The sequence below is a fragment of the Labrus mixtus genome, chromosome 10 (genome assembly GCF_963584025.1).
Source record: "Labrus mixtus chromosome 10, fLabMix1.1, whole genome shotgun sequence".
Taxonomy (NCBI): domain Eukaryota; kingdom Metazoa; phylum Chordata; class Actinopteri; order Labriformes; family Labridae; genus Labrus; species Labrus mixtus.
Genome location: NC_083621.1, coordinates 3,898,197 through 3,922,994, shown reverse-complemented (window position 1 = coordinate 3,922,994; position 24,798 = coordinate 3,898,197). Strand labels below are relative to the sequence as shown.

Here is a 24,798-nt window from a genome sequence, read left to right as displayed (position 1 = left end):
CAACTGTGTGTGACTCATCTATGTTGTAGCACCCCTGGCTGAATAATGGTGTCACTCTTTAACTGGTTGGTGGTTAACAAAAGCTTCAATGATGAACAGAGCACTGTGGTTCTGTAGCTCCATGAATAGCATCAAAATATTTCACAATATGCTACCACAATCTCTACAATGTGTAGCGCAAATGTCAGAGTATTTAAAAAATCTGTTAAGACATTCATGAATTATTTGACACTGAGCCAATGTAAAACATATTGATCTCAAATTAAGTGATATTTACACTACTGCTAACAAAAGAAAGGTGAACATAGACACTTTTAACAGATACAACAGTAGCAGGTCTTAATCTTAATTCAAATATATATTTTTTTATTGTGTAGTATTTCTTATGACGGAGAATAAGGGCCACCAAAAAAAAAAAAAAAAAAAAATCTCAAGATTAAACTAGTAAATTTACGAGAATAAAGTCATACATTTACGAGATTAATCTTGTAAATTAAGGGTCTATATTTTGGGGTCTACATAGTATGTATTAAAGTCCCATGCTGCTTTATAATTTCCCTATAGGCTTCTAAAAGGAAATATTGTTAAACTATTTTTTTTTCTTGTTTTAAATCCATTCAATCAGGGTGCAGACATTTAAAATGAGGACGTGATGCACCCTCTTATAGCTCTGCTTTGTATCCCAGCACAAAACCCTGTTTCACCTCATCGACTCTGCTGAACTCCCCCCGTCTGCTCAAGCAGGTTTGGAGGATTTCATGAAAAAAAAAAATGTGATCCCCAATTTGACATAAACTGCCTGGATTTAGAGTTGGAGATGCATTTTTCAAGTGCTGTCATCCTGAGGGCTCCCATCTCTGTGTTTGACAGACTGCTACTCATTAAGCTGCCTCTTACTGTTTTAATGAAAAGTGTTTTAGTTAAGCCTCCACTTCTCTGTTTTACAGAATCCTCCTCCTCAAAATCCCCTTTTACTCACTTTCATAGGAGAGGAGGGTTAGTTAACCTCCACCTCCTTTTAATCCATACTGAGTATCAGCGAATTCAATACTGGTCTCTGTTTCAAAATCATTTTCATTGTTCCTCTCTGTTCCCTTCAAAAAAATTACATGATTTGTTAAAACTAAAAAGTTCATTTTGCCTCCTGATATTTGGCTCGAGTCTACAACCACCACCCAAAAAAAAACGAGCATGTATTTTACAAAGAGCGGAGTCGACAGTGGTGTCAGCGGGCTCTAACCATTGTTGACACCGTTTAGTTTTCTTTCTGTGTTGGAAAGCTTCCGCCCGGACAGCGCAGGAATATGAAAAAAATAACGAGCACATTTCATGCAACATGACATGAGCAATACAGCTTCAGCCCCCCGCCACAATAAAATAAAAAACGACACTTGGCAGATTCGGTGCTCTTCTCCAAATCATTTAGTTTGTGAATTAAATATCCATTAAAGCGGCGCTGGCTAATAAGGATAAATATTGCTCAAAAACCCCTTTTCCATTACACGCTGCGAACAGTCTCTTTAGAATCAGAAACCATTAATCCTTGGAAATGGAGCTTTTTTTTGGGGGGCAGCTCTTGGCCAGTGTCTCGCCAAGTTGTTAAAGCGTGGCTGGCTGAGCTCTGGACCGGCAAGTTTTGGCCCCGGATCTAAAGACAGAGGAGAAGTTTGGATGAGAGCCAGCCGCGGGGCCAGAGAACGGCTAAAGCCTGGCCAGTGGACGAAAGCCATACGAGTCCTCTGGCTGAAGGCAAACCAAGCCGCACTTGAGGCTCATGGGGGGGCTGAGGATGTTTGAATTTTGAAAACTGCAGAAAATGTGAGAAGCTTTGCTTTTTACTCTTTCTTTGTTACCAGGTTATAAAAATATAAATGACACATTTTTCTTTTTTTTTTTAAAGATTTATTTTTGGGCTTTTTTGTGCCTTTATTGGCGAGATAGGACAGTGGACAGAGTCGGAAATCAGGGAGAGAGAGAGTGGGGAATGACATGCGGGAAAAGGAACCGCAGGCCGGATTCGAACCCGGGCCGCCCGCTTGGAGGACCACAGCCTCCATACATGGGGCGGGCGCACTAACCACTGCACCACCAGCAGCCCAAATGACACATATTAAAGAAAAAGAAAGCCTGCATCTCGTTTATATCCAATCATCCTCTCAGGCTTTTTGTTTCTCTCCATCCCCTCTCTCCTGTCCGTCTCCTGTCCTCTCAGCAGCTGCTCTTTTGACACACATCATCCCGCCTTCATTTACGCCCGCGGTACTCTCTGACGAACCACGTGGCGTGACTATGTTTGTTGTCAAACGCTACAAATCAGGCCCGACTTGAGAGGGACCCGAGGTGAACCGACACGGGGTCCGCAGCCGTGACGGCCGTCAGCCCGATAAGGCTCTATTGATTCAAACGGATCGCACTCCATCTGGGGGGGGGGGGATTTATCAATGTGTCAATGGCCCACTAGCCAACCACAAATCACCAGCAACATGCACCCGGTCCCCGGGGATTTAAAAAGGAAAGCCAGAGGATTGGAGGCACGGCCGAGGGAGGATCCTCAGTAAATAGCAACAGAGCTGAGGGTTAAATCCACGCGTGTAAAGAAACGTCCGCACAGGAGAGGCAGATGGTACGATGTGGAAACAAGACGAACACAAAATGAGGTTTTCTGTATAAAAATGACATATCCCTTCAACTGCAACAAAAACAAAATATATTCATTCATGTGTGTGTCGGCTGTATGTAAAGTGCAGAAGGCTTTATCTGCATCCACACAGCCACATATGAGGAGACTCTTTTCTTTCAAACTGTATATAAAACACCAATATTTTCTATGTTTAGCATGAGCCATTTTCCCAGCGAGCTTCTGTGATTTTTTTTTCTGTATTTTCGCTTGCAGCCTCTTGTGGCAGAAAAAAAAAAGCCTCCCTGAGTGTAGGCGTGTCTGGGGCCCGACCTTGGAGCGTTATCAATGTCTAAAAAACCCCCATTCAGCTCCTGAATAGCACGGCGGCCCGGCAGCCTGGTGGGCCAGAGAAGTTTCAGTGTTGTGGAAGAATCAAACAGCCCCAGGTTATTGAGGAACATAACAAACCAAACAGAAGCTGAGACATCTCTGGATGTTTCCAAGGATCCTCAGCGGGGGAAGCTTTTGTTTGATGGTATGATGAGGGTCCTTGAATGATTAGACGTTTTAATAAGAGGTCTAATAAAACTGTTTTTTTTTTCCACTCACATTATTTCGATTTTTTTTTAGGCATCTCCTCGAGTGGAGGACACACTTTCATCCAGCAGCGTATTTTATGTCTGAAATCTTCTCTTTATATTCACATTCTAAAGTACATGTTGATTTTATTACAACAAAGAATAATACACTTTTCTAAACATTTTATTTAATTTCTGTGACCTATAGATGACTAATGATTTTGATAATTGATCACTGTAGTTACTGAACAAGCACTAAAACATTTTCTCCTTTCGCTGCTGTTTTCACTATGAATTACTTATTCCTTCTGGCTTGAACTCTTCGTTCGACCCAGAAAAAAAAAAGATTTTGATGATGTCAACCTGGACTCTTTCCAGAGTTTTAAAATTCTTTGTTGACATAAGCTGGTTAATAATAGTCACTATAGTCTTTAAAGGCTTTATATGTGATTTTTCACACTTAAATGTATAAATCAAGTATATCCTCTGAAAATAACTCTGTGAGTCATGACTGTCTACAATGGGTGTAACACCCGAGTCCCACTGTCTGTGATGTTTTCAGAGTTTTCAGAGTCCTATCTTCAGTTTGTTTACATCGCCCGGACGGCCGGCTGACTCCTCCCCTCGCGTATAAAAGTTGTTTAATTGAGGGACTAGAGAAAAGAAGAATAACATACTGTACTCACTGCTTAACTGTGTTTCTAGATCACGCTCATTTCAGGTAAATTTACATGCAGTGTGAAGATACGAGCATAATAAAGATCGCTAGCATTAGCATGCTAACACAACAATGCAGCGCGAGTTGTTTTGGTTTCATGCTGGTGCTCAAAAAATCACATATAAAGCCTTTAAAAGACACTTGAAAAAGGTAAAATGATAATTATTGTCACATGGGAAGAAGCTGGCAGGGTAGACAGTGCCTGGTCCAAGGTCAAAAGATTTGTACTGTAGTTCGGTGGTTCCCAAAGTCGGGGGTCCTCAGGACCCACCAGGGGATGGGGTCGCGAGTGCCTTCCAAAATAAACTACATTTAAATAGTATATTTTAGCCATTATTGCATAGAAATAAACACATTTCATTAAGTGAAATGAAAATGAAATAATTCTTTAAAAAGTACAAAATAATTGATGTAAGTTTGCTCATGATAGCAACAATGTCTGCTGCTCGTTACACATAAAGATGAACACACCTGAGTGACATGAGGATCGATGGGGGGCGCTGTGCTTCTCATGAGGGGTGCAGCTAGAGCACGAGCAGACAGTCTTTAAGAACTTCTTGAAATACTGTTTGTCCACTCAGTGCTGAAGTCAAATACATGGAGATCACTTCTATTCTGCTTCTCTCCTTTCTAACAATAAAATTCCTATATAATATCATATTTATGGATTTTAGGCTGCTGTGTTTGTTTGTGTTGTTATTTTGTGTTACCAGTGTTTCTATAGGTCTGTTAGTGCAATGGGGGCGTGGCTGTGCGCTATTTAAGACCACCTCCAGGGACAGTGGGGGTCCCCAGTCTATGGCACCCTTATTTTGGGGGAGCTGAAAAGTGTAGCGATGACTGCAGTATAATTTGTTTTGCAAAATAACCTCCTGCTACGTGGTGGCCCCTGGAACAAACGCAGCCACTCAGGTGCTGCTTCTATAAACGGTTCTTTAGCATGACAGAGTACGAGAGCCGCTCCTTTAGACTAGATGAACAACACCACTTTAATCACCTCCGACTCGCTGCACACTAATGTTTGCATCAGTGCAGTTTGTAAGTGTGTTTTTTGTATAACACAAAGTTAACATGTTGCTGTGTTCGGCCACCTCACAGCCACCAGCACAAGCATTATGCAAATGAGGAGCAAATGAATGCAGCGAGGGGAAAAGAGTCATTGCCCCTTGAACAGCAGAATGCACGATCTCCAGGAATGAACTTTCTCTTTAGAAAATGGAATCGGTTTCATTTCAGATCTCCTCATTTACTTTTTTATTTTAACATAACAATCATCTCTCTTTATTTTAAGTGTCAAAAGTTACAAATGCCAGATATCAATGTTTGTGTTCCAGGACAGATTACAGGCCGAGGTTAAAAACATGCATGACGAGGAGCTGCACTAACATGGGCTATCGGCTTAAAGGTTGCATGACTGCAGAGAGCATGTTATCGTCCTGCTGACGTCACTTTCTAATACATATTACTTCTTGATGTGAGGGATGCATGCTGGAACACAACGGCTTGATTTCTAAGAAATACACGTGTTCAGTTGGAATTTAAAAACTGAATCAATCAATGATTTGTTAATCCATACACTAGAACAAACTTTGTATAGCACCTGAAGTAAATCACACAGTTACATACTTTCAGATGGGTGTAATTTCATGTTATTAGCTTGTGTTATGTTTAGCTTTAGAGGCCGGACTATGTGATATTTTACAACAAAAAAATACACAAACACTTCACAATGATCTTCTTTCCTAACTTGTTATTATCTGCTGACCCTTTAGATTTATGTTGTGACCTCCTTGAGAGATCTCAAGTTTCAGAAAACCTGGATTACAGGATTGCAGGTTTTTCTGTTTGAATAAAAAATGATAATTCTGATTTATTTGTTGTCCAGAAAAGACAGGCCAATGAAGGATATAACTGTTGACTGTGAAATGTTTTAAATGGCTAATAAAAGCAATAATCATGGGGCACCAGTGGTCTAGTGATTGCGTTGGTTATGTGTATGTACGGAGGCTAAAGTCCTCGTTCAAATCTGACCTCTGCCCATTACTGCATGTCATCCCCCCCCTCTCTCTCCTCCTAACACTTCCTGTCTCTCTTCAGCTGTCCTAAAGGCCAAATCTGAAATCTAACAGCAAACACAAACTCCCGCTTTACGCATACATTGAATACAAAAGTGAAATGTTTTTACAAGGTTCAATAAACACCCGAGCAGCTTTAAAAGGATCCCTCCTCCGTTAGACAAACAAACAAAATAATAATCAATACCAGCAGCAGACACAGAGCATTAGGGCGACATATTAAGTGACAGAAAACATCAATAATAATGCAGAAAATGACAAAAGAAACAGAAAATGTTTGAACGACAAAGAGAGGCAAGAGGATTCATTAACACCGCCCATGAGAAATTAAAATCCAAAGGAAGGTGAGGAGGCAGACACACTTGTTTTCTCACCGCTGGGCTAATGAGAGCGACGACCAATCAACACGCGGCACACTTCCTGTTTCAAAGACGCTCGATCGATACCGGACTTCATCAAATCCGGAGGACGCTTTGATTTCAAACACATCCTGACCTGTTGATCATTAGTCTGATCTTAACACGTCTCTGCACAGAGTTCACTTTTGTTCTGAAATTTTGATTTGATTTGATTTGATTTGCCAAATACAAACATTTTATTTTGATAAAAAGTTAGTTAAGAAAATAAAATAAGAAACAAACTTTTAAAAACATCAGGCAACAGATACACAAATTAGGTCTTACATCTTTGTCTTATTATCTTCTAATATTAGGCTATCCTAAAATATGATCCCTATACAAAAAAAGAAAAAAGAATTACAGCCTGATTAAAAGTATTTGCCAACAAGTCAATATTCTGTGTTTACATTCATATCTGTTCACTCATAATAAAGAAAAATTGTACATTGTAATTACAGCCGCTATTATTCAATGAATCCATGACCTATAAGAACCCATTGTCAGTCTTCAGCCTGCACTATTACTATAAAAAATTACTAAAATAAATTGTAAAGGTTTTGGAGTAACTATAAGCCACCACTTAAATGGCATGTTTAAATCCAGCGTGTTATTTAGATAAACACTTTTACAGAAGTGTTAAGATGACAGTTAGGGGTCATAAGAATGGGTCAGAGCAGAAGTCATAGTGACCCTTGACCTTTGAGCATCAAATACTGGTCGCGGGTTTAACTCCCGGTGTTGTTGTTTTTTGGTGCATGTCATTCCCTACTCCCTCTCACCCACATTTCTTGTCTCACTCAAGCTGTCCTTTATTAATAAATGTATAAAAGCTCAGAAAAAGATATACAATTAAATTCAGTCAGTTCATCCTTGAGTAAGAGCTGATAATTTCGCAAAAATGAAGCTGTCATTACTGAGAATCAATGCTTTAAACTGCGTCATCAAAATGATTAAAAAAAACAATATTCGAGCGAGTTCCAGAGAGCTGAAGTTCAGTTTAAGAATCTGATTTAAAATGTTGTTTCATGCTTTGTGTTCGTACATCTGAGGACACATGACTACTTTTAAAAAGAGCACACAATCCTCAAGCAGGGTTCTCAGCGGGCTCGCTCGAGCCTGTGACCTCCCCACCTGCAGGACGGGCTATCTGACCACATGGAGGAGAGAGAACAACAGGACATTAGACGTAACTACAGGCCCGTCTGTCTCCTCTGTTATCTGAGCGACAGAGGCAGCCTGGAAGGAACCACGGGAAAGGGCCAGGAAAAAGGTGGGTCTATTGTCCCGGCATCCTGCTGCATGTGACTGACGCTCATTGTTTGACTGGAGGCCCTTTTTTTTTTTTTTTTTCTTCTTCTTCTGGGAACATCCTCTGAGTGCATCTCATGTACAGTGTGACATTACAGGAACAACAGGGTGAAATGAGACCGCTGTTTGAACACGTGTCGTATGAAACAAACACATAGAGGCCTATTTATGCATTTATTTAGGTCTCCACTTAGAGGTGTGGTACATTTATTTGATAGAAAATTGTATTTGCATTTGTGTTAAAAATCATAAAGAAACTGAATCTTTAATAATAAAAAATCTGCAAAAATGCAAATTCTGGAGCTGATGTGGGTTTTAAGCCTCCTGACAAACAGTCCCATCGCGCCCACCTGTCAATCATGTAAGCTACACGACTAACTACGCATAACGCCTATCGCTTGTTAAATCAAAATAGATGGGTTATAAAAAAACTCACATAATGACAATAGCTAATCAGACATATTTTGTTTTTTGTACCAGGCTGTAAACATGTTTATTTCTGCTGTAAAAACAGCTTTTTTGAATGGGTGTGTATGTGACTTCTGGCGCTTTTGGAGCCAGCCCCTAGTGGACACTCGACGTACTGCAGCTTTTTTGCACTTCCGCATTGGCTTCATTTTTCAACACCAAAGATTGCCACTTGATATTAAACTGAAATGTGACACCCGAGCACAGTTTAGAAAAATATCTTCTCATGTCTTAAGATATTTGTTTTCTTTTTTTTTGCAAACAATGACGCTTCCTGAATATCTACCGCTGTTGTCTGTCTGAGCCGATCTTGATAACTGTTACCAACCACTCTGAATAATGCTTTGTTAAGTTATTCCAGGTTCATTTAAGAGTTAATGCATTAATTAAATAAAAGAAGTGCATTAAAATGTGATTTTTTTTCCGTCTCCATTCAAGGATTTCACATTAGAGAGCAGAGGAGTAAAATGATAAACAGGCAACATCCATTCAGCTAAGTTAACAGAAAAGACCGCAGTCTTTGAAAAAAAAAAAAAAAAGGCTGCTTTTCTTTTCACGACTATCAGCCCGCCCGCTCACCTTTTAGCGGTATTATTCTTTAATTTGGCGAGGGAGGATGCAGGCGGCGAGTTAACTGACAGAAGCAGAAGCTAATGTGATTCAGTCCTTTCACTGACTGGCAGCATTATGAAAAAAAAAAAAAAGTAAAATGTTTTTGTTTTTTTTTAATGCAGGAGCTGCGAGCAACGTTTTACAAGGTCCACAAAAGCAGATGTCTGGTTATTGTCAATAAGACTGTGAATCACAACAACGACACATCATCCAGAAAGAGAAATAAAAGAACAATGCTGTTTAGTCATTCAAACGGATAATAGATGCTGCAGACTTATCCAGGACTTCTTCTGCTCTGACTTTGTTTGTTTGATTTTTTGGAGAATAATTGATGTTGATGAAAACACATCTAATCAATACTCATATTTCTTAACTAATTTAAGAATAAGCTGTGAAGGCTTCCAATGTCTCTGATGGTATTTTAACTACAAATGATGAATTAACTCGAGCTTGTATCGTGCTTTTCTAGTCTTCTGACTCCTCAAAGCGCTTTTACACCGCAGGTCACACCTACACATTCACACACTGATGGTAGAGGCTGCTGAGTAAAGAGTCCACCAGTAACTAATCCCATTCATACCCATTCATATGCCGCTGACGAAGCAGTGGGAGCAACTTGGGGTTAGGTGTCTTTCCCAAGGAGACATTGGACGTGTGTCTGCAGGCAGTGTTGAATATCACTCGAAATCGGGTTTCACTTTTTGAAGGTCTCGTCTCGAAATCGAAAACATTTTTACTCGGTCTCAGACTGGGCAGACCCCGGATTTTAAATCAAGACCATTCAAGACCACCACTAACAGGCTATTTTTCCAAGTCATTACTGCCTCTTTCTAAAAAAACAAATAACTTCAATTCATTCATTATCTGAATTGTATTCCTTGGTTACGTCCACAACCTTACTGGTGTTACGGTCAAAGTGAGTGACACGATCCCCTGCACACAAGATGATGATTTCTAATATATATTTATGGCCTTGGTCTTGTCTAGGTCTCGCCCCACACTTGGTCTTGGTCTTGGTCTTGTCTCGATCTTGGAGCTCGCTGGCCTCGTATATGTCTTGGTCTTGATTAGTCTGGTCTTGATAACAACACTAGCTGCAGGAGCTGGGGATCGAACCCTCGACCTCTCCGGTTGAGAGGCAACCAACTCCACAAACTGAGCGACAGCCGCCTCCTGACACGCAGATTTATTCAATTCTGAAAAATACTTGTAAATGTTTTTAAAATGATTTGAAAGCTTTTTTATTGCAGCTGTTCATTGTTATAAAAGTGACTCAAACTCTCACAGTGTTTTCAGTGATGCCTCCAGTGGTCCTGTTTTCCCTGATTGTAGATAAAGACCGACAGTAATGGTTCAGATAAGAGCACTGTGATGTTCAACACCTCACTGGTAATTACTATCAGCCAGTTCCACTTAAGTATGCACCGCAAAGAAATGTCAAAAAAATGTCCGTTTCAAGACTTGACTTGTAACCTGTAGTTTTTAAAAAGCAGTGAAATGATCATCAAGTTATTATACTTATTATACTTTTAATTTCTGAAGTTTTGCACAAATCCTGCACTGCTGTGATGAAATTATAATCTGCACTCTGCTCATTCATGTTTCCCACCCCAGTTAGAGTTTTATCTGACTGGTTTTGCTCTCTTATGCGGGTAGATTCTTTAATTAATTGTGTCAAGAAAAAGCAAAAACTTAGGACAAAACACAAACTGGCAAAGGGAAACACTTGGCACTTTGATAGTAAATTGTAGTTAGTGATTGAAATAGTAACAAATATTTAAAAACTACCAAAGCAGATGCTTTCTTTGGAGTTTAATCTGTGGTAAAAGTCCTCACTCATAAAGGAAAATTACATCATCAACATTTTTTTTAATCCATTTTCTGACCTCTTATATCTGCACAGTTATCCGTCAGATGTTTTAATGTGTTAGACAAACTCTTAAAACAATGTGTCTTAATGTAATAATCATAAAATGTGTTTAAATCATTGATTGATACTGTTGCTAAGTCTGATGATGTTTTGAATTTCCTTTCACGGTAACACAATTGTCTCTCCCCATGGAAGCAGGTCCCATTAAAAGGAACAACAGACGTGATCGTGTGTGTTTAGTGTTGCTCCTTTGAGACTCAAGACGATCAAATAGATCCAATTTCTACAACAACAAAAAAGATGTTGTGTTTTGTTGTTTTAAACACCAGGAATGGTTTGAAAAATACTGACTTGTTAAAAAGAATGAGTCATCAATTAATCACGAGCAATTTGGGTGAGTAATTGTTGTACCAATTTTCAAGGTGGGGGGGGGGGGGGGGGTTGCTCGTTAAAGCCTCTACAATGAAAGACTTCTGATTTTGTTGGTTTCAAATGAGAGAAAACGAAACAACTGTGTGTCTCGCAACGTTTCCTGACCGTTCATATCCAAACGTGACGGAAGGAAATCATCTTCACAAGCTTCCTACAATAATTAAAAATCGTTATTTCTTTTGTTCCCCCTGCAGCTTGTGAAGTAACAACTTCCCTCTTACATGCAGACTATCACTAAAGGAAATCTGCGTGTGTGAGTTCCTGGGTGTCTCATCTTTAATCCCTCTGTGTGAACCTCGCAGCTCAGAGCCAACTTGACCTCCACATCATAAGCCTATTCATGTCAATCTGACACGTCGCGCTGATGGGAACAGATCCACTTTTTGCCCCTGACAGGAACAAGGGATTTCACCGTAATGAACACTCCAGTTCTTCCAGTTGCCCGATGCGTCAGGTCTGCCCTGTCTGTGGGCCCATTTGAATAATGAGAATGAGACTTAACTATGTGCAATAGACACAAGAATCCAATGAATGGTCCTGCCAATCACGGGTACTGATTGCATGTCTGTCCGCAGAGGAAGAGTGTGACCATTAGACCCGGCAGCAGCAGCAACAGAGGTTCCTGAACGCAGCCCTGTGGGTGTTATTATGTCTCCTCCATTAAAATGCTTTTGTTTTCCTTCAGTTTCACCCTCAGTGTTGTACTTTTACTTACACTGTTATCCTCTTCCGCCCCGCTCCCTTCCTCTGAATATTAATGTCTCCTATGCTAATGGCCCTTACATCGGCTTGAGGTCGATCAAGCTCCTCCTCTGAATGTTAATCCGCTGCCTCATTTGCATATGCGTAAGTGTCAAATTCCCCCACAAATCATTGCAGCCGCCTCCGTAGGAAGAGGCCAAGATGCCCCCCCTCTGCCCCCCCGAGCGACAGCACAGAAACAATGTGGAGGCAGCGTATGCAGGGCATCAAATCCACATCAAAGCCTGTTTAGATTGCCAGGTCACCGCGGGTTCACGCTGTGTAAAATGAAGGTAATGGGATAGCAGTCAGCGCGCCGCAGAAACACAGGCAGCCAGGTAATAAGTATGAATGGAGCAGGTAATAAGGTTGGGATAGAAGCAGACCCCCGTGTCATCGCAGGAGCACGACTGTTTAAGCTGCAGCACAGTTAAGGGGTGCAAAAAGGTGAGTGCTGATCCCAGACAAGCTCCCCCCGCACTCGATGTGTCGTTTTGGGGTTTTTACTCGCATGTTTGTACAGAGGGGCGTGCAAGGTGACGCGGCGGAACAGAAAACTGTCCTTCAGCAGTGTTTTAAGGTAAGAAGTCACCTAAAAATAAAACGATCCGCTTTGTTCATCATCAGTATTTCTGTCTCAAAGGCTGCTGCTGTCAGGTTTTTCATATTTTATATGTAATCATTAATATTATTAAACTGGAGCACGAGGATCATGAGGTGATTAGGAGATGGAAAAAAACAAACTATTCTGCAGCTGTTTAGAAAATTCTGCAACTTTTGAGAGTTTCCTTTTTTTCAGATCTACTCTACTACTACTAATTAATAATAGGTAGATGACTCAGAGGAATCGACTTTGGCTGAAGGAAATCGTGATGATAAAAAATGATGTAAAGAAGAAAATTTGTGTTTTTTGTCCTGTTTTTTTATTTTTTATTTATTTACCAACTTTTATCTTTAAAGGCTTTATATGTGATTTTTTGATCCAGCAGATGTCGCCCTTGAGCACCAGCATGAAACCAAAACAACTTGCGCTGTATTGTTGTGTTAGCATGCTAATGCTAGCGATCTTTATTATGCTCGTATCTTCACACTGCATGTAAATTTACCTGAAATGAGCGTGATCTAGAAACACAGTTAAGCAGTGAGTACAGTATGTTATTCTTCTTTTCTCTAGTCCCTCAATTAAACAACTTTTATACTCGAGGGGAGGAGTCAGCCGGCCGTCCGGGCGATGTGAACAAACTGAAGATAGGACTCTGAAAACTCTGATACTTGATTTCTATTATATTTAAGTGTGAAAAATCACATAGAAAGCCTTTAAAGGAGAAAGTACAAAGAATTATTTCAGACCCTAAGTTGACAAACATCCAAACATTTAGTTTTACTCCGTTGACCTGTGATAACGAGTAATTTCCGGTTGTCGTTTTTTCCGCTATCTCTACTTATTCACGTCGTTATCTCAGGATAACAACACTTTTTTTTTATCTGTGATAATGAGTTCATTCTCAGGACGCACGGGAAATTAACTCTATATCACAGGAAATTCAGCAATGTTATTCTAGATAACTACGTGAATAAGTCAAGATCTCAAGAAAACGACAAAAAGTTACACGACATCCCAGGAAAAACAGGGTGTAATAAAATGTATAGAAGTATGTCCTCTTAGGGCTTCTGTAGATCAAATATGGAATCATTGTTAACGACCGATATGGAAGTTTTAGGGCCGATACCGATATGAGGGAGAGGAATAATTATGAAACCGATATATCAGCCGATATCTTTCTTAGATCTATCTTCAATCTTTAGAGATGTATTGATATAGATATGATCACACATTTCTTACATTAATCCCTCAAATGCTGTTATCACAAATTTGTGAAAGATTTATCATTATTATTTTTTTTAAAGTTGAACAAAAACCTTTATTGGCAAGAAAAACTAAAAACAAAAGTGCACTGAAAGACTAATTACTTAAACATGATCAATTATGAATAAACACTATATATAATAAATAATAATCTTTGTTATATCGGTACATACTGGAGATAAAATTAGCCGATACTGGTAGTAACATGATGTGCTAATATCGCCGATGTTATCGGCCAGTTGATAAATCGGTCGGGCTGTAGTATACTATTGCTCTGCACACCTTAAACAGAGCAAAGGCAGGCAATAGGAAACACATTACAGACACCAGAGCTGCAGTACAGGACTCACTCTAATGCACTGAACATCACCAAAATTGACTCTAAACTGCCCTTAATGGGACAGGATTATCTAAGTGTGGTGAGGTGAATTTCTTTGGCTTTTTAAAAATGATTCAGCAGATCGTAGATAGCTGCAAACACCGTCCACTAAAAAGTTCAAGTGCATGCATGCAACAACAACAACACAAACGGCAGAAATGAAGTCAGATGAACACGTCTCGGTCTATATCGAACAACTTCTTTCACTCCCCCCCCCCGAGGATTAAGTGCATAAAGCTTTTGCTGTATGTGTCACTTAAAACTCCAGCCTCCTCGCGGGGTGAAGCCTCCCGGAGTCCTTGAGTCCTGCGCCTGCCAGTGCGAGCGGCAGCCGCACCACCAGCCAAGCAAATTCAAAAGCACACTCATGAATAAGACAAATGGGAGGACTTCTAACAGAGGAGTGACTTCAGTCGGCTCCTTCCACACTTTTTCTAAAAAGGTGGTGTCACAGGCGAGGCTTAGTCAGGAAAACTGCTCAGAACGACGAGCATGCAGAATCCGAGTGAGTCATTTTTAATATGACGGCCCGCCAACGAGCCCCATGTTGAGTACGCTCGCAGCTATTCTTACCCTTAACAATGGCTGTCCTTTCAGCGTATTAAGCGTCTTTACGCGGGTGATAATTCTGACAAGGCTGCTATTTGCGAGCTTGAAATCGTTTTGACTGGATCAACAACACAAAGCAACAAACCCACTCAAACAAAAAAACACATTTCAAAGTGTCTCCTCACACCAAATCCTGCAGAAGAAAAACTCTGTATTACACGTTATCTGTTTCTGAATCTTAAAGGACAAACACCCGAAGCTGCTCATACTTAACCCTGCTGGACCTGGAGACTCCTGAGCTCTCTTTAAACAGTTTCATCATGATCACACTCTGACGTTGTTTCATCACCTTTTTAGTTCATGACCTGCTTTATTAACAGGACGAGAATTCAAACTACATGTTTCCATTTGCTTCACTGTTGTTGGTGTTGCTTAATTAAGAGCCTGCCTGACTGATACATCGTTTAGCTGATATGATCATTAATCTGTATCGGAGGTGATGTTTGTAGACAATAAAATGAACATTTTCATGTTGTTTTATAACTGAAAAAATAAGCCTCGTCTGATGGACATGTTGCAAAAGGATCACAGCTGAGCAGAAGATGTTCTGTGCTAGAGATGGCTGACAATAACATGTGGAATAATCTTATTATTCTTTCAATTTGTTACTTTTAGAAACCTTTTCATAGCCATGTCGTCGCAAAAACCATCACCTTATCAGCTTAAAAAAATATGTATTTTCCATCTCAAAATCATGTTGTAATCAGCTTCAGTATTTCTAAATGATTCCCTCTTTAACTGACTTTGTTATTGTCTCATAAAATGCCAATCCCTTTTTATTTATATTTATATTTCCTTTTTTTTTTTTAAACTTAAAGTCTTTATATGTGATTTTTCACACTTAAATGTAGAAATCAAGTATATCCTCTGAAAATAACTCTGTGAGTCATGACTGTCTACAATGGGTGTAACACCCGAGTCCCACTGTCTGTGATGTTTTCTGAGTTTTCAGAGTCCTATCTTCACTTTGTTTACATCGCCCGGACAGCCGGCTGACTCCTCCCCTCGTGTATAAAAGTTGTTTAATTGAGGGACTAGAGAAAAGAAGAATAACATGCTGTACTCACTGCTTAACTGTGTTTCTAGATCACGCTCATTTCAGGTAAATTTACATGCAGTGTGAAGATACGAGCATAATAAAGATCGCTAGCATTAGCATGCTAACACAACAATGCAGCGCGAGTTGTTTTGGTTTCATGCTGGTGCTCAAGGGCGACATCTGCTGGATCAAAAAAATCACATATAAAGCCTTTAATGTCCTGTGTCTTTGTCCAATTGAACTGTCTACCTCTTGCACATGTTTTCCAATGTGGTTTTTATGCTACAAATGGTAATAAACTGAACTTAACTGAACTTCAGTCAGGCTGTATTTTCAAATCAAAACCATTCTCCCCAATCCCAACTGGATCTATTTTTACTTCTTTAACTTCAGTTTTATGACGAGAGTCAAGAGTCAAACTGTCCAAACACACAAGTGCATATATTTGTATTATTACTTGTTTTTATTGTTTCTTTATTTAATACGGATGATGCAGTTGAACATAGTTTGAATACAGAGCATGAAACTGATGTTCTGCACAGAGAGTTCTTGTCCCTCGTTGGGCCTTCGGGTAAACAAAGGTGTAGGAAACATAACTGCATTATTTTCACTATAATTAGAAATGATTCGTTCATGCAAAGCGTGTATACATTTGGTGACATACCCATGCTTTATATTTGTACTTTTATCAAATCTATGAAACCAAGATGCACAGGAGTGGGATCCCCAAACAAAGAGGACAGAAAGCTAATGTCAGAAACAATTCAAAACAAAGGTAAACATTGTGATATATATGTTAAGAAAAGTGAGTGAGTCAAACAGACTTCCATGCAGCATCAGCTCACTGCCAGCAGTTTCTCTCAAACAGACGGATATGGATCTGCAACAGCTGCTCGCAGCAAAAACCTTGATGAAATATTCAAGAAACTATCCAGCAGGACAATTCAGCTATTTTCATCTAATGGAATCCAGATTTTTTTTTGTGTGTGCTGCAAGACAACATCCCAAAACTTCCTGTTTTGTAACAACAACATGAGCCTGACCCAGCGCTCATCACTGACACTCATTTTTTAAAGAATGTGTGCTTAATTTGAAAGTGTGGAGACGGACTGAGCGGCAGCAGCTCGGTGATAAAAAAAAAAGAGCAGCAGAATAACCCTCCAGGCTGGCATCATCATTAAAGCGACCAGCAGCGGCTCACCTCGATGTATACAGGAAGTGAACAGCTCCGATAAGTTTGTCTCATGAAGCATGCTCATGATGAATTTATCTCAGTAAAGAAAGATTCCCATCACAATCCTTTTTCAATATTTCACACAAATATTTTTCACATTTGTGCTAATTGATGGCTTCAGTTTTGCATTCATGAGGATAATTACGATATAATTTGGTTAAAGCGCCTGAGCCGGGCTGTACGCCACATCTGGATGCAAACAAATTGCCTTTATTTTGCAGCATCGAGACACTCCTCCTCCCTCATTATATACAGCACCTGCATATTTCACTCAAACAATAACCTCATCGTTAAAGAGAATGTATTGTACACTGCTGCCAGTGAAGAAAGAGAGAGAGACAAGGATGAAGATGAAGGAGGAAAAAAAACTAATTATATTATTATGCAATTATATAATTTAGTCAGAGGAGATGCAGGTAATGGTTTAAACGTGTTTGTGGGCTCACATCATGACATATTATCAACTGCATGTGCTATTTGAACAACTACACATGCACAGGTCCTGCTATCTCTGCGTGTGTGTGTGTGTGTGTCTCTGTGTGTATGTGCATGCTCTGTGATTGCACTCGGTGTCTGGGTATGTGTGGAGCGGGAGTTGAGGTCTGCTGGGGTTTGGACCACTCCGCATGAATAATGCATCAGGCCGGGCCGTTGCATCTCAGCAACATTGCCTTGGTCGGCTTAAAGTTGCAAGTTCCTCTTTAGAAAAGTCTGCAGCAGCATCATTTCTGCAAAAGCTGCTGCAGGAACACAGCCGCCAGAGTCTGGCCCCCGAAAAGAAACAAGATTTACTAAATAACACTAATTTTGTAATTTTGTAATTTCTTTCTCAGATTAGAAACAAATTCCAGCCTTCGAGCTTCAAACAGCAAAACAAAGAGGCAAATTATCTTTAAAAATGTGATGATAGGACTTGAAACAATTAATTATTTAATCCATGAGCGTTCTGATAGGGAAACAAATAGAAAGTATTTTTTTTAAACGATGAATTTCAAAGTAAGATTTTGAATGAAAATGTCAGAAGTCACAGATTCCAGCTTTAAATGTTGAATTAAAACATTTCCTGATTTTTTTATTCTTTTGTTTTAAGGATAATGTCTGTTTGTTCGTTTTTGTTGTTTTTTGTTGTTTTGTTTTGGTTTTTTTGGGGGGGGGGGGGGTCACACATAATTCAGGGGTCAAGGGACCTGAGGACTTATCATACTATTTGCTCATAATCTAAACAGGCATTCCAAGTTTATTTCCATCGCACATTTCATTTAGAAATACAAAAAGTCACATATTTATTCATAGTACCTCCATTTTTGGGGGTTTAAGGGGATTTTGTTTTAGCCTTAATGATTTAATAAACAACAACCAGAAGTTACTCAAATTGATATTAGGAGCAAAAACAGTTATTGCATTAATAGATTAGTCTGCTGATATGACTTTGGTTTCCATTAAATGTTTATTTCAAGCTTATATTTGAAGAAATATCTGGCAGAATTCACTGTTTAAAGCTTCTTAGATGCAAAGAGCTTCAGGATTTCTTCTTCCTGTGTCTCATTTTATTGTTAATGTCTCTCTGTTTGAGGATATCAGACACATTTTAGACGTCATGCGTTCAGGCAATTTCTGTTGGCTGTTTTTGCTATAACCTGACAAATCTATAAAATCATATATTTATCGAAACAAAACAAATAAAAACTAAATTTTTACTTCTGAGTTTCCAGGCTTAAAGCTTCAAACAGCAAGCAAATGTTACATTGTTTAAAATAGAAATTGGTATCTGGAGCTCAACCTGACATGGATATTTACCATCAATAGAGAATAACATTACAAAACATATATTATAAATGTATTGTCATTAGCTCATGAGTGAAGAGTATTTTCTAAACATCTGGTTTGGGGAAGTCGGACATATTTGAGAGGTCAAAAGGGTTATAAGAAGTTGTGATGTTATTGACAATATATCGACCAAAATGAACAAATTCAACAAGCTTCAATGTGCAATAATGATGAAAACTATCCTGTGCTGAAATGCAAAATTAGATGTTCAAACAGTGAACAGTGAAGCTGCTAGATTTTTTTTTTTCCATCATTCTGCAGCTGTCTTTAGATACCTTGTGAAGAAGGCCTGACATGCTGAATGAACTTTTTATCTGCACAGTTACACATTAGTGATCACAGAACAGATGCTGAGGACAGATGCTGGCTGGGTAATTCACAGTGGGATCACCAAAGGTTTAGCTTTGAATGACACTGTACACTCCACACACTCGCTGCAAGCACCAGAAGAAGAAAAAAAAAAAACAACACAGACATGAAATGAACTCGTCCTCAATTATGTTACGATCATCTTTTACTTTGCAATCAGGGAAAAACTTCAAGGTACTGGATGCCGTGATGAATCATGGGATGGATTTAGTGCTTTGAGTCACTCCACAAACACTTCTTCAGTGGACAGACTCTCTGTATACTATTCTCGTTGGACTTGCTTTGCTTCGGCCTGAACACAGAATGCAAATATATTTTAAAAAGTGATATGTAAATGTATGCAAATGAATTAAATGCACGTCAAAAGGCTACCTCAGTCTGTGCAGCATGGCCAGACTTGAGTAGTCCACCTAACTTCTTTAATGCATTATTCCCCCAATTCCAGACTGTGTGATGATTGAATGAAACTTCAATCTTATTCTGATTTATCTCGAGGTGATCAAACATTTACTTTTATGTGCAGTTTCACGTGATTCTCAGATTATGATAAAACTAGTGACGCTTCATGTGCATCCCTCCACTCATACAAGACTATACTTCACACTTAAAACTAGGGTTTTAAACTAGTTAACTGCCCACATGAAAGTACAATCTCTACAGTCTGTCCTTTTCTCTTCTGTTAAGATATGAATGTAAGGCTGTCAGAAACAGCTCACTCCACAGGATGATATTTCACGCACCTCCGGACCCTGTTTACTTTCAGCTCAGGAATGTTTGGCACTTTGGCATCTCGTCCACATCTCCTGATTGACAAGACAACTAGATCCCCCCTTCTGTTTTCTTTTCCATCTTCCTCCTTTCCTCCCATCCCTCCCTCCCCGTACCGGACCTCCACAGCCCCGGTATTACCCTCCCCGCACGGTACCGCAGCCGGCTGCCGCTACTCTCTCCCCCCGGCTCCTCTCACCTCTGTGCGCGTCTGCAGCCGCTTGTTCATCTCGTAGATCCGATACTCGGGCTGGACCATGTAGGGCGAGTGTCTCCTGTAGAAGGGTCCGAAAGGAGACGAGTAGAACGGGTCGTGGGTCGGGTTTGACATGGTGGCTCCTGAAGAGGCGCACGGCGCGATTTCTCAACATCCAACGGGCACAGCGGCGCACATGGGGAGCGCGATGCTCTCCGAAGACCCCCAAGTGGGAAGCAGCCGCTGCCGAGGCTGAGCTGCACTCTCTGCAAGTTGGCCTGCCTAGTTCTCTGCTATAGCGTGGAGCTGCTGGAGGAGGAGGAGGAGGAAGAGGAGGGAGGGAGGAGAGGAGAGGAGGGGGAGGAACAGTGGAGGGAGGGAGGGAGGAAGGGGGGAGGAGGGGGGGCAGATTTGCAGGGGGAGGAGGGAAGTCGTTTCCTGTTCCCTCAAGACCTACACTCAGTTTTGCACTCTTGCAAAGTTCAAGTAAGACCTCTGTGTGCATGTGTGCGTGTGTTTGTGTGTTTGTGTTTCTGTGAGTGTTCACTAAAGTTACACATTGATTTTGGTTTTTAAGTCTCTAGATTCACTGTTGATGTTGTGTTCTGTTGTGAGGGAGAACATATCTATATATATCTATGTTCTGTATATTAGAGGTTTTAAAGATAAAAAACAGAAACTCAAAGGCTGCTTGAAAAACATAATCCTGATCAGTAATAAAAACAAACAAGATCTCAATGTGACTTAATTAATAAAACAAAAGTAAGACATTGTCTGTGACTTAGCAGCACAATTTGGTATTTCAGAAAATGTGTTGCAATATTGATTACGATTCTGCTTTTAGCGCTTGTTTTTTGTTGTTGTTGTGCCTACATAAGCAGATTTTTATAAATGCACCCTTGAAGATTTCAAGAACATTTCAGTTCAGCCTGGCCCCTGAAATCCTCAGTTGCTCGTCCACACGGAGAGAGAGAGAGAGAGAGAGAGAGAGTCCGGCACCAAAATGACAGTCTTCTTTACTTTTATATCAAAGCTTATGTGTAACTGGAGGTATCACAGAATCAACGAACGAGTCAATTTTCCTAAATATTACCTGCTTTTGTTCGCCCAGAAACAAGTCCAGGTAACGTCTGGGTGATTTTGTGATAAATTTACAAATTATCCCTGCACTCAAGTTCACTTCATTTGGCTGTCTACTCGCCGTTATATTGAATAGTTTCTGCTGATAACATGTCTACAGTCCTACACTTTAACATATGTCAATACTGTCCATTTACAACTCTGTTTTTACACATTTACATTTAATCTTTCATATTTAAGACTAGTAATGCTTAGTTAAATCCTGGTTGTATATATTCCCATTCTTAGTTTTGATATTTTTAGTGATTATTTACTTTGTATTTAATATTATATTGTGTTTAAATTTTCTAATATTGTGTTTTTTACTCATATTGTGTGTTTGAACAACCTGCTGCTGTAACGCCACAATTTCCCAGTTTGGGATCAATAAAGTAATTCTATTCTATTCTATAACACCAACACGCAGTATGAAGCTGAATACAGAGGCAAAGTCGAGCCTGCAGGTCAAACACCCTCATGAGTGTTGTGACTATTCAGAGCTGAAAGTGTTCTCACTGCAATCTGACTCTTGCAATTGGAAAGAGAAAGCAACCAGTTAAGTGAAAAAAAAACTGGTTGCTTTCATTGTGTGGGGGAAAAAAAAAACATGCTTTCAAAGACGTTTCTTTAACAGAAAAGGAAAGACCTTCATGTTTTATGTCTGACATTAAAGATAAAATGCTGACTGACCTTGGATTGACCTGAATGCAGTTGAATATTTCCAACTTGAGAAGTGTTGGAGTTAAATGCATAAAGACTCTCAGTCAGTGATGAGAGATTCAGGCTGAAGAGCGCTGCACTGATTCACAGTCAGTTTTATTTCGCAGCATGGTTTTTTTTATTATCGTATTGATTGTGTTGCCTGCGGTCAATGCTGCTAATGACACAGTCTCAGTACCTGGCTAGTTATGCACCGAGTGTCATAATTTGTGATTAAAGGAAGGTAGGGGGGGAATACTCTGCTTTATTTTCTATAATCCCCGATGTTACTCTGAATGTTTACGAGGCTAAAACCTGCATTTAAACATGTCAGATTTTTTTTTATCATAATGCAGGATCAACCACACATGATTTCAAGCTTATATATGCATAAGTTAAATATTCAGATTTTGTCATAGTTTGGTTTGAAGACAGGACATTAGCCCTGTACACATTGCCATTTCAAGGGCGGGGTATTTACGCCCCTGTGATGCTTTGTCTGCAATGTGTAACACACAGAGAGTTGGAAAGGTGGGGGGGACATCAGAAAGCAGTGACAGACTAAATAAAGGTGAGACTGTGGCAATGTGTATCGGAGCCTCTCACCTGTACACAACATCACAATGCAATGTGAAATCACACGCTTGGACAACAAAATTAAGCTTTACAAAAGTGTAGAGATGGAGGAAATTAAACACAATTCTACCCCTATACATGCTTTTTTTAAGAATGATTGTTAATGGCCAAAACAGCAATGGACCCTGGGGCCAAGACCGGCTGTTGGACTCCTATTACCCCCCTCCCGCTGACCTGAGTGCAACATGTATTTCTATCCTGTCACCTCCAAGTGCCTATTAAATCCAGAACAACCAGTAATCATATGCTCCAATCATATTTTGTGTTAGTTGAGTTATTATGTGAGTTCTTATTTGAAATATGCACCATAATGAACATTGTTGGGTTTTGTAGATTGGAGAAGAATTTCCCCACATCAGTATAACACTTGCCACTAGATGTACAATGGTTTATGTAAATATGCCTCTATTTGTAGACATATTGTGGCCCAAGTGACAACAGCGCCAATGAGAAGGAGGGGCCCTTTTTCACCCACAATGCTGTTTGCCATCTTCACCTTTCTATGTAGGTGTATATGCCATACTTGGTGATGTAATCCCTCATCATTAAAACACACAAAAAGCCAAGAGTGAGGCTCAGCACGGCAGAGCATGTCCATGGAGATATAAGGCTGATAACACAGAAGCTGCCTTAGATGATATTGTTCTTTACACATGAACATTGCCAAGGAAATTCACAATTAATCAAATGGGGGGAGGGGGGATTCAGATGCCCTCTTTGCCCATGCAGTTGCTAATCCATGCCTAGTTGTTCACTGCTGTTCAGTTGATCTCCACAAAACAAAACAAGGAAGGGAGGTACATTCTTTGATGCATATTTAAGAAAACTTTAATATTTCAACCAGCAGATCAGTTTTCAGTTTAAAAGATCAGTCAGACACTTCAGTACGACTGATTACACGAAGTAGAAAGTGCAGGAACTTTATCAACAGAAAACCAAAGATGTCAAATCACTTTGCAGACAGTTTGATTGACAGGTGATCTGTAGTTAACACCGAGCAAAACCCACCGTTTCCATCAGAAATCAATGTTCATACATGATGAATTTAAATAAAAATAATGATTTCATCATGTTTTTTTTTATTGTTCTAGGCGTATCACTATCTATAGATAAACCCTAGGACCTGTTATCAACACAGACTGTAAATCTTAATGGATGAAGTCTGAGTGATGTCATCCATCTGTTCCTGCAGGGGGCTCTGGAGGCTCATCAGCAGCAGCCGCCATGTTGGAAATGCTGTCTCAGTCTAACTTTCAGTCAAACTAACGACAGGCTGAGAGCTGGAGCTGAGGCGGGTTTTAAGCCTGATGACAAACCGTTAAATCACGCCCACCTGTCAATCATGTCAGCTATGCGCCTTACTATGGATAACACATATTGTTAAAACAATCAAAACGGAGCCGTTTTAAAATAAATCACCCCCCGCACAGTGTGTGCCAGTGATGACAATAACTAATCAGATCTATTTCGATTTTTGTACCAGGCTGTAAACATGTTTATTTATGCTGTAAAAACAGCTGTTTTGCCTGTTGTGTGTATGTGACTTCCTGTGTTCCTGGAGCCAGCCTCAAGTGGACACTCGACGAACTGCAGGATTTTGCACTTCCGCATTGGCTTCATTTTTCAACACCGGAGGTTATCAAACATTTACCTCAAATACCATGTCTGCTTTCTATTTTGATTTATTTGTTTAATTCCTACATTTCCCAGAATGCACCTTAGCTTGTCATTATCACCTACAGTTGTTTTTGGCTGAAGCTAATTAATTAACCTGGTAATGATCAGATCAATACATCTCATAGATTGTCCCGGATTAACTTCAAATGCTTTTTCAAGTTCTTAAATTAAATTATTGAGCACGTTCTGAAAACATTTATAGATCCAAGATCAGAAAATATCGGTTTTAGAGTAGCTCTATGTGGTAACTAGTTGCCTGTTTATATTTTCTGTCTTGGACACACATGCATGTAAATAACACTCCAGTCCAGTACAGACGTAACACATTTATTTCCACAATTTTCCCCTGTGTCCCATCCAACACATGTCAATAAGACGATTTGCTGTGACAGTATGTGTCACTAACATGTTGAATTTGCAAACCCAACACAGCAGGGTGCGTTGAAAATCTTTTTGCGGGCACACCGATTAAGATTTCACTCCATGTTCTCTCAGTGACAGATTAGGCCGGGGCTGCAAAGTATAGCCACAAGAATCTAAAAATAAACAGACACTCAGA

General features: G+C 39.8%; 1 protein-coding gene across 2 annotated transcripts in view; it reads right to left on the bottom strand.

Annotated features, from left to right (window-relative positions):
• The window catches only part of ldb2a (LIM domain binding 2a), a 117,683-nt gene extending 97,272 nt beyond the window's left edge, over positions 1 to 20,411 (bottom strand). For both annotated transcript variants that reach the window (XM_061047606.1, XM_061047607.1), the window contains exon 1: positions 20,112 to 20,411. In XM_061047606.1, the coding sequence (XP_060903589.1) occupies positions 20,112 to 20,243 (132 nt within the window). In that variant the 5' untranslated portion in view covers positions 20,244 to 20,411. The remainder of the gene's footprint in view (positions 1 to 20,111) is intronic.
• Between the last annotated feature and the right edge of the window lie 4,387 nt (positions 20,412 to 24,798).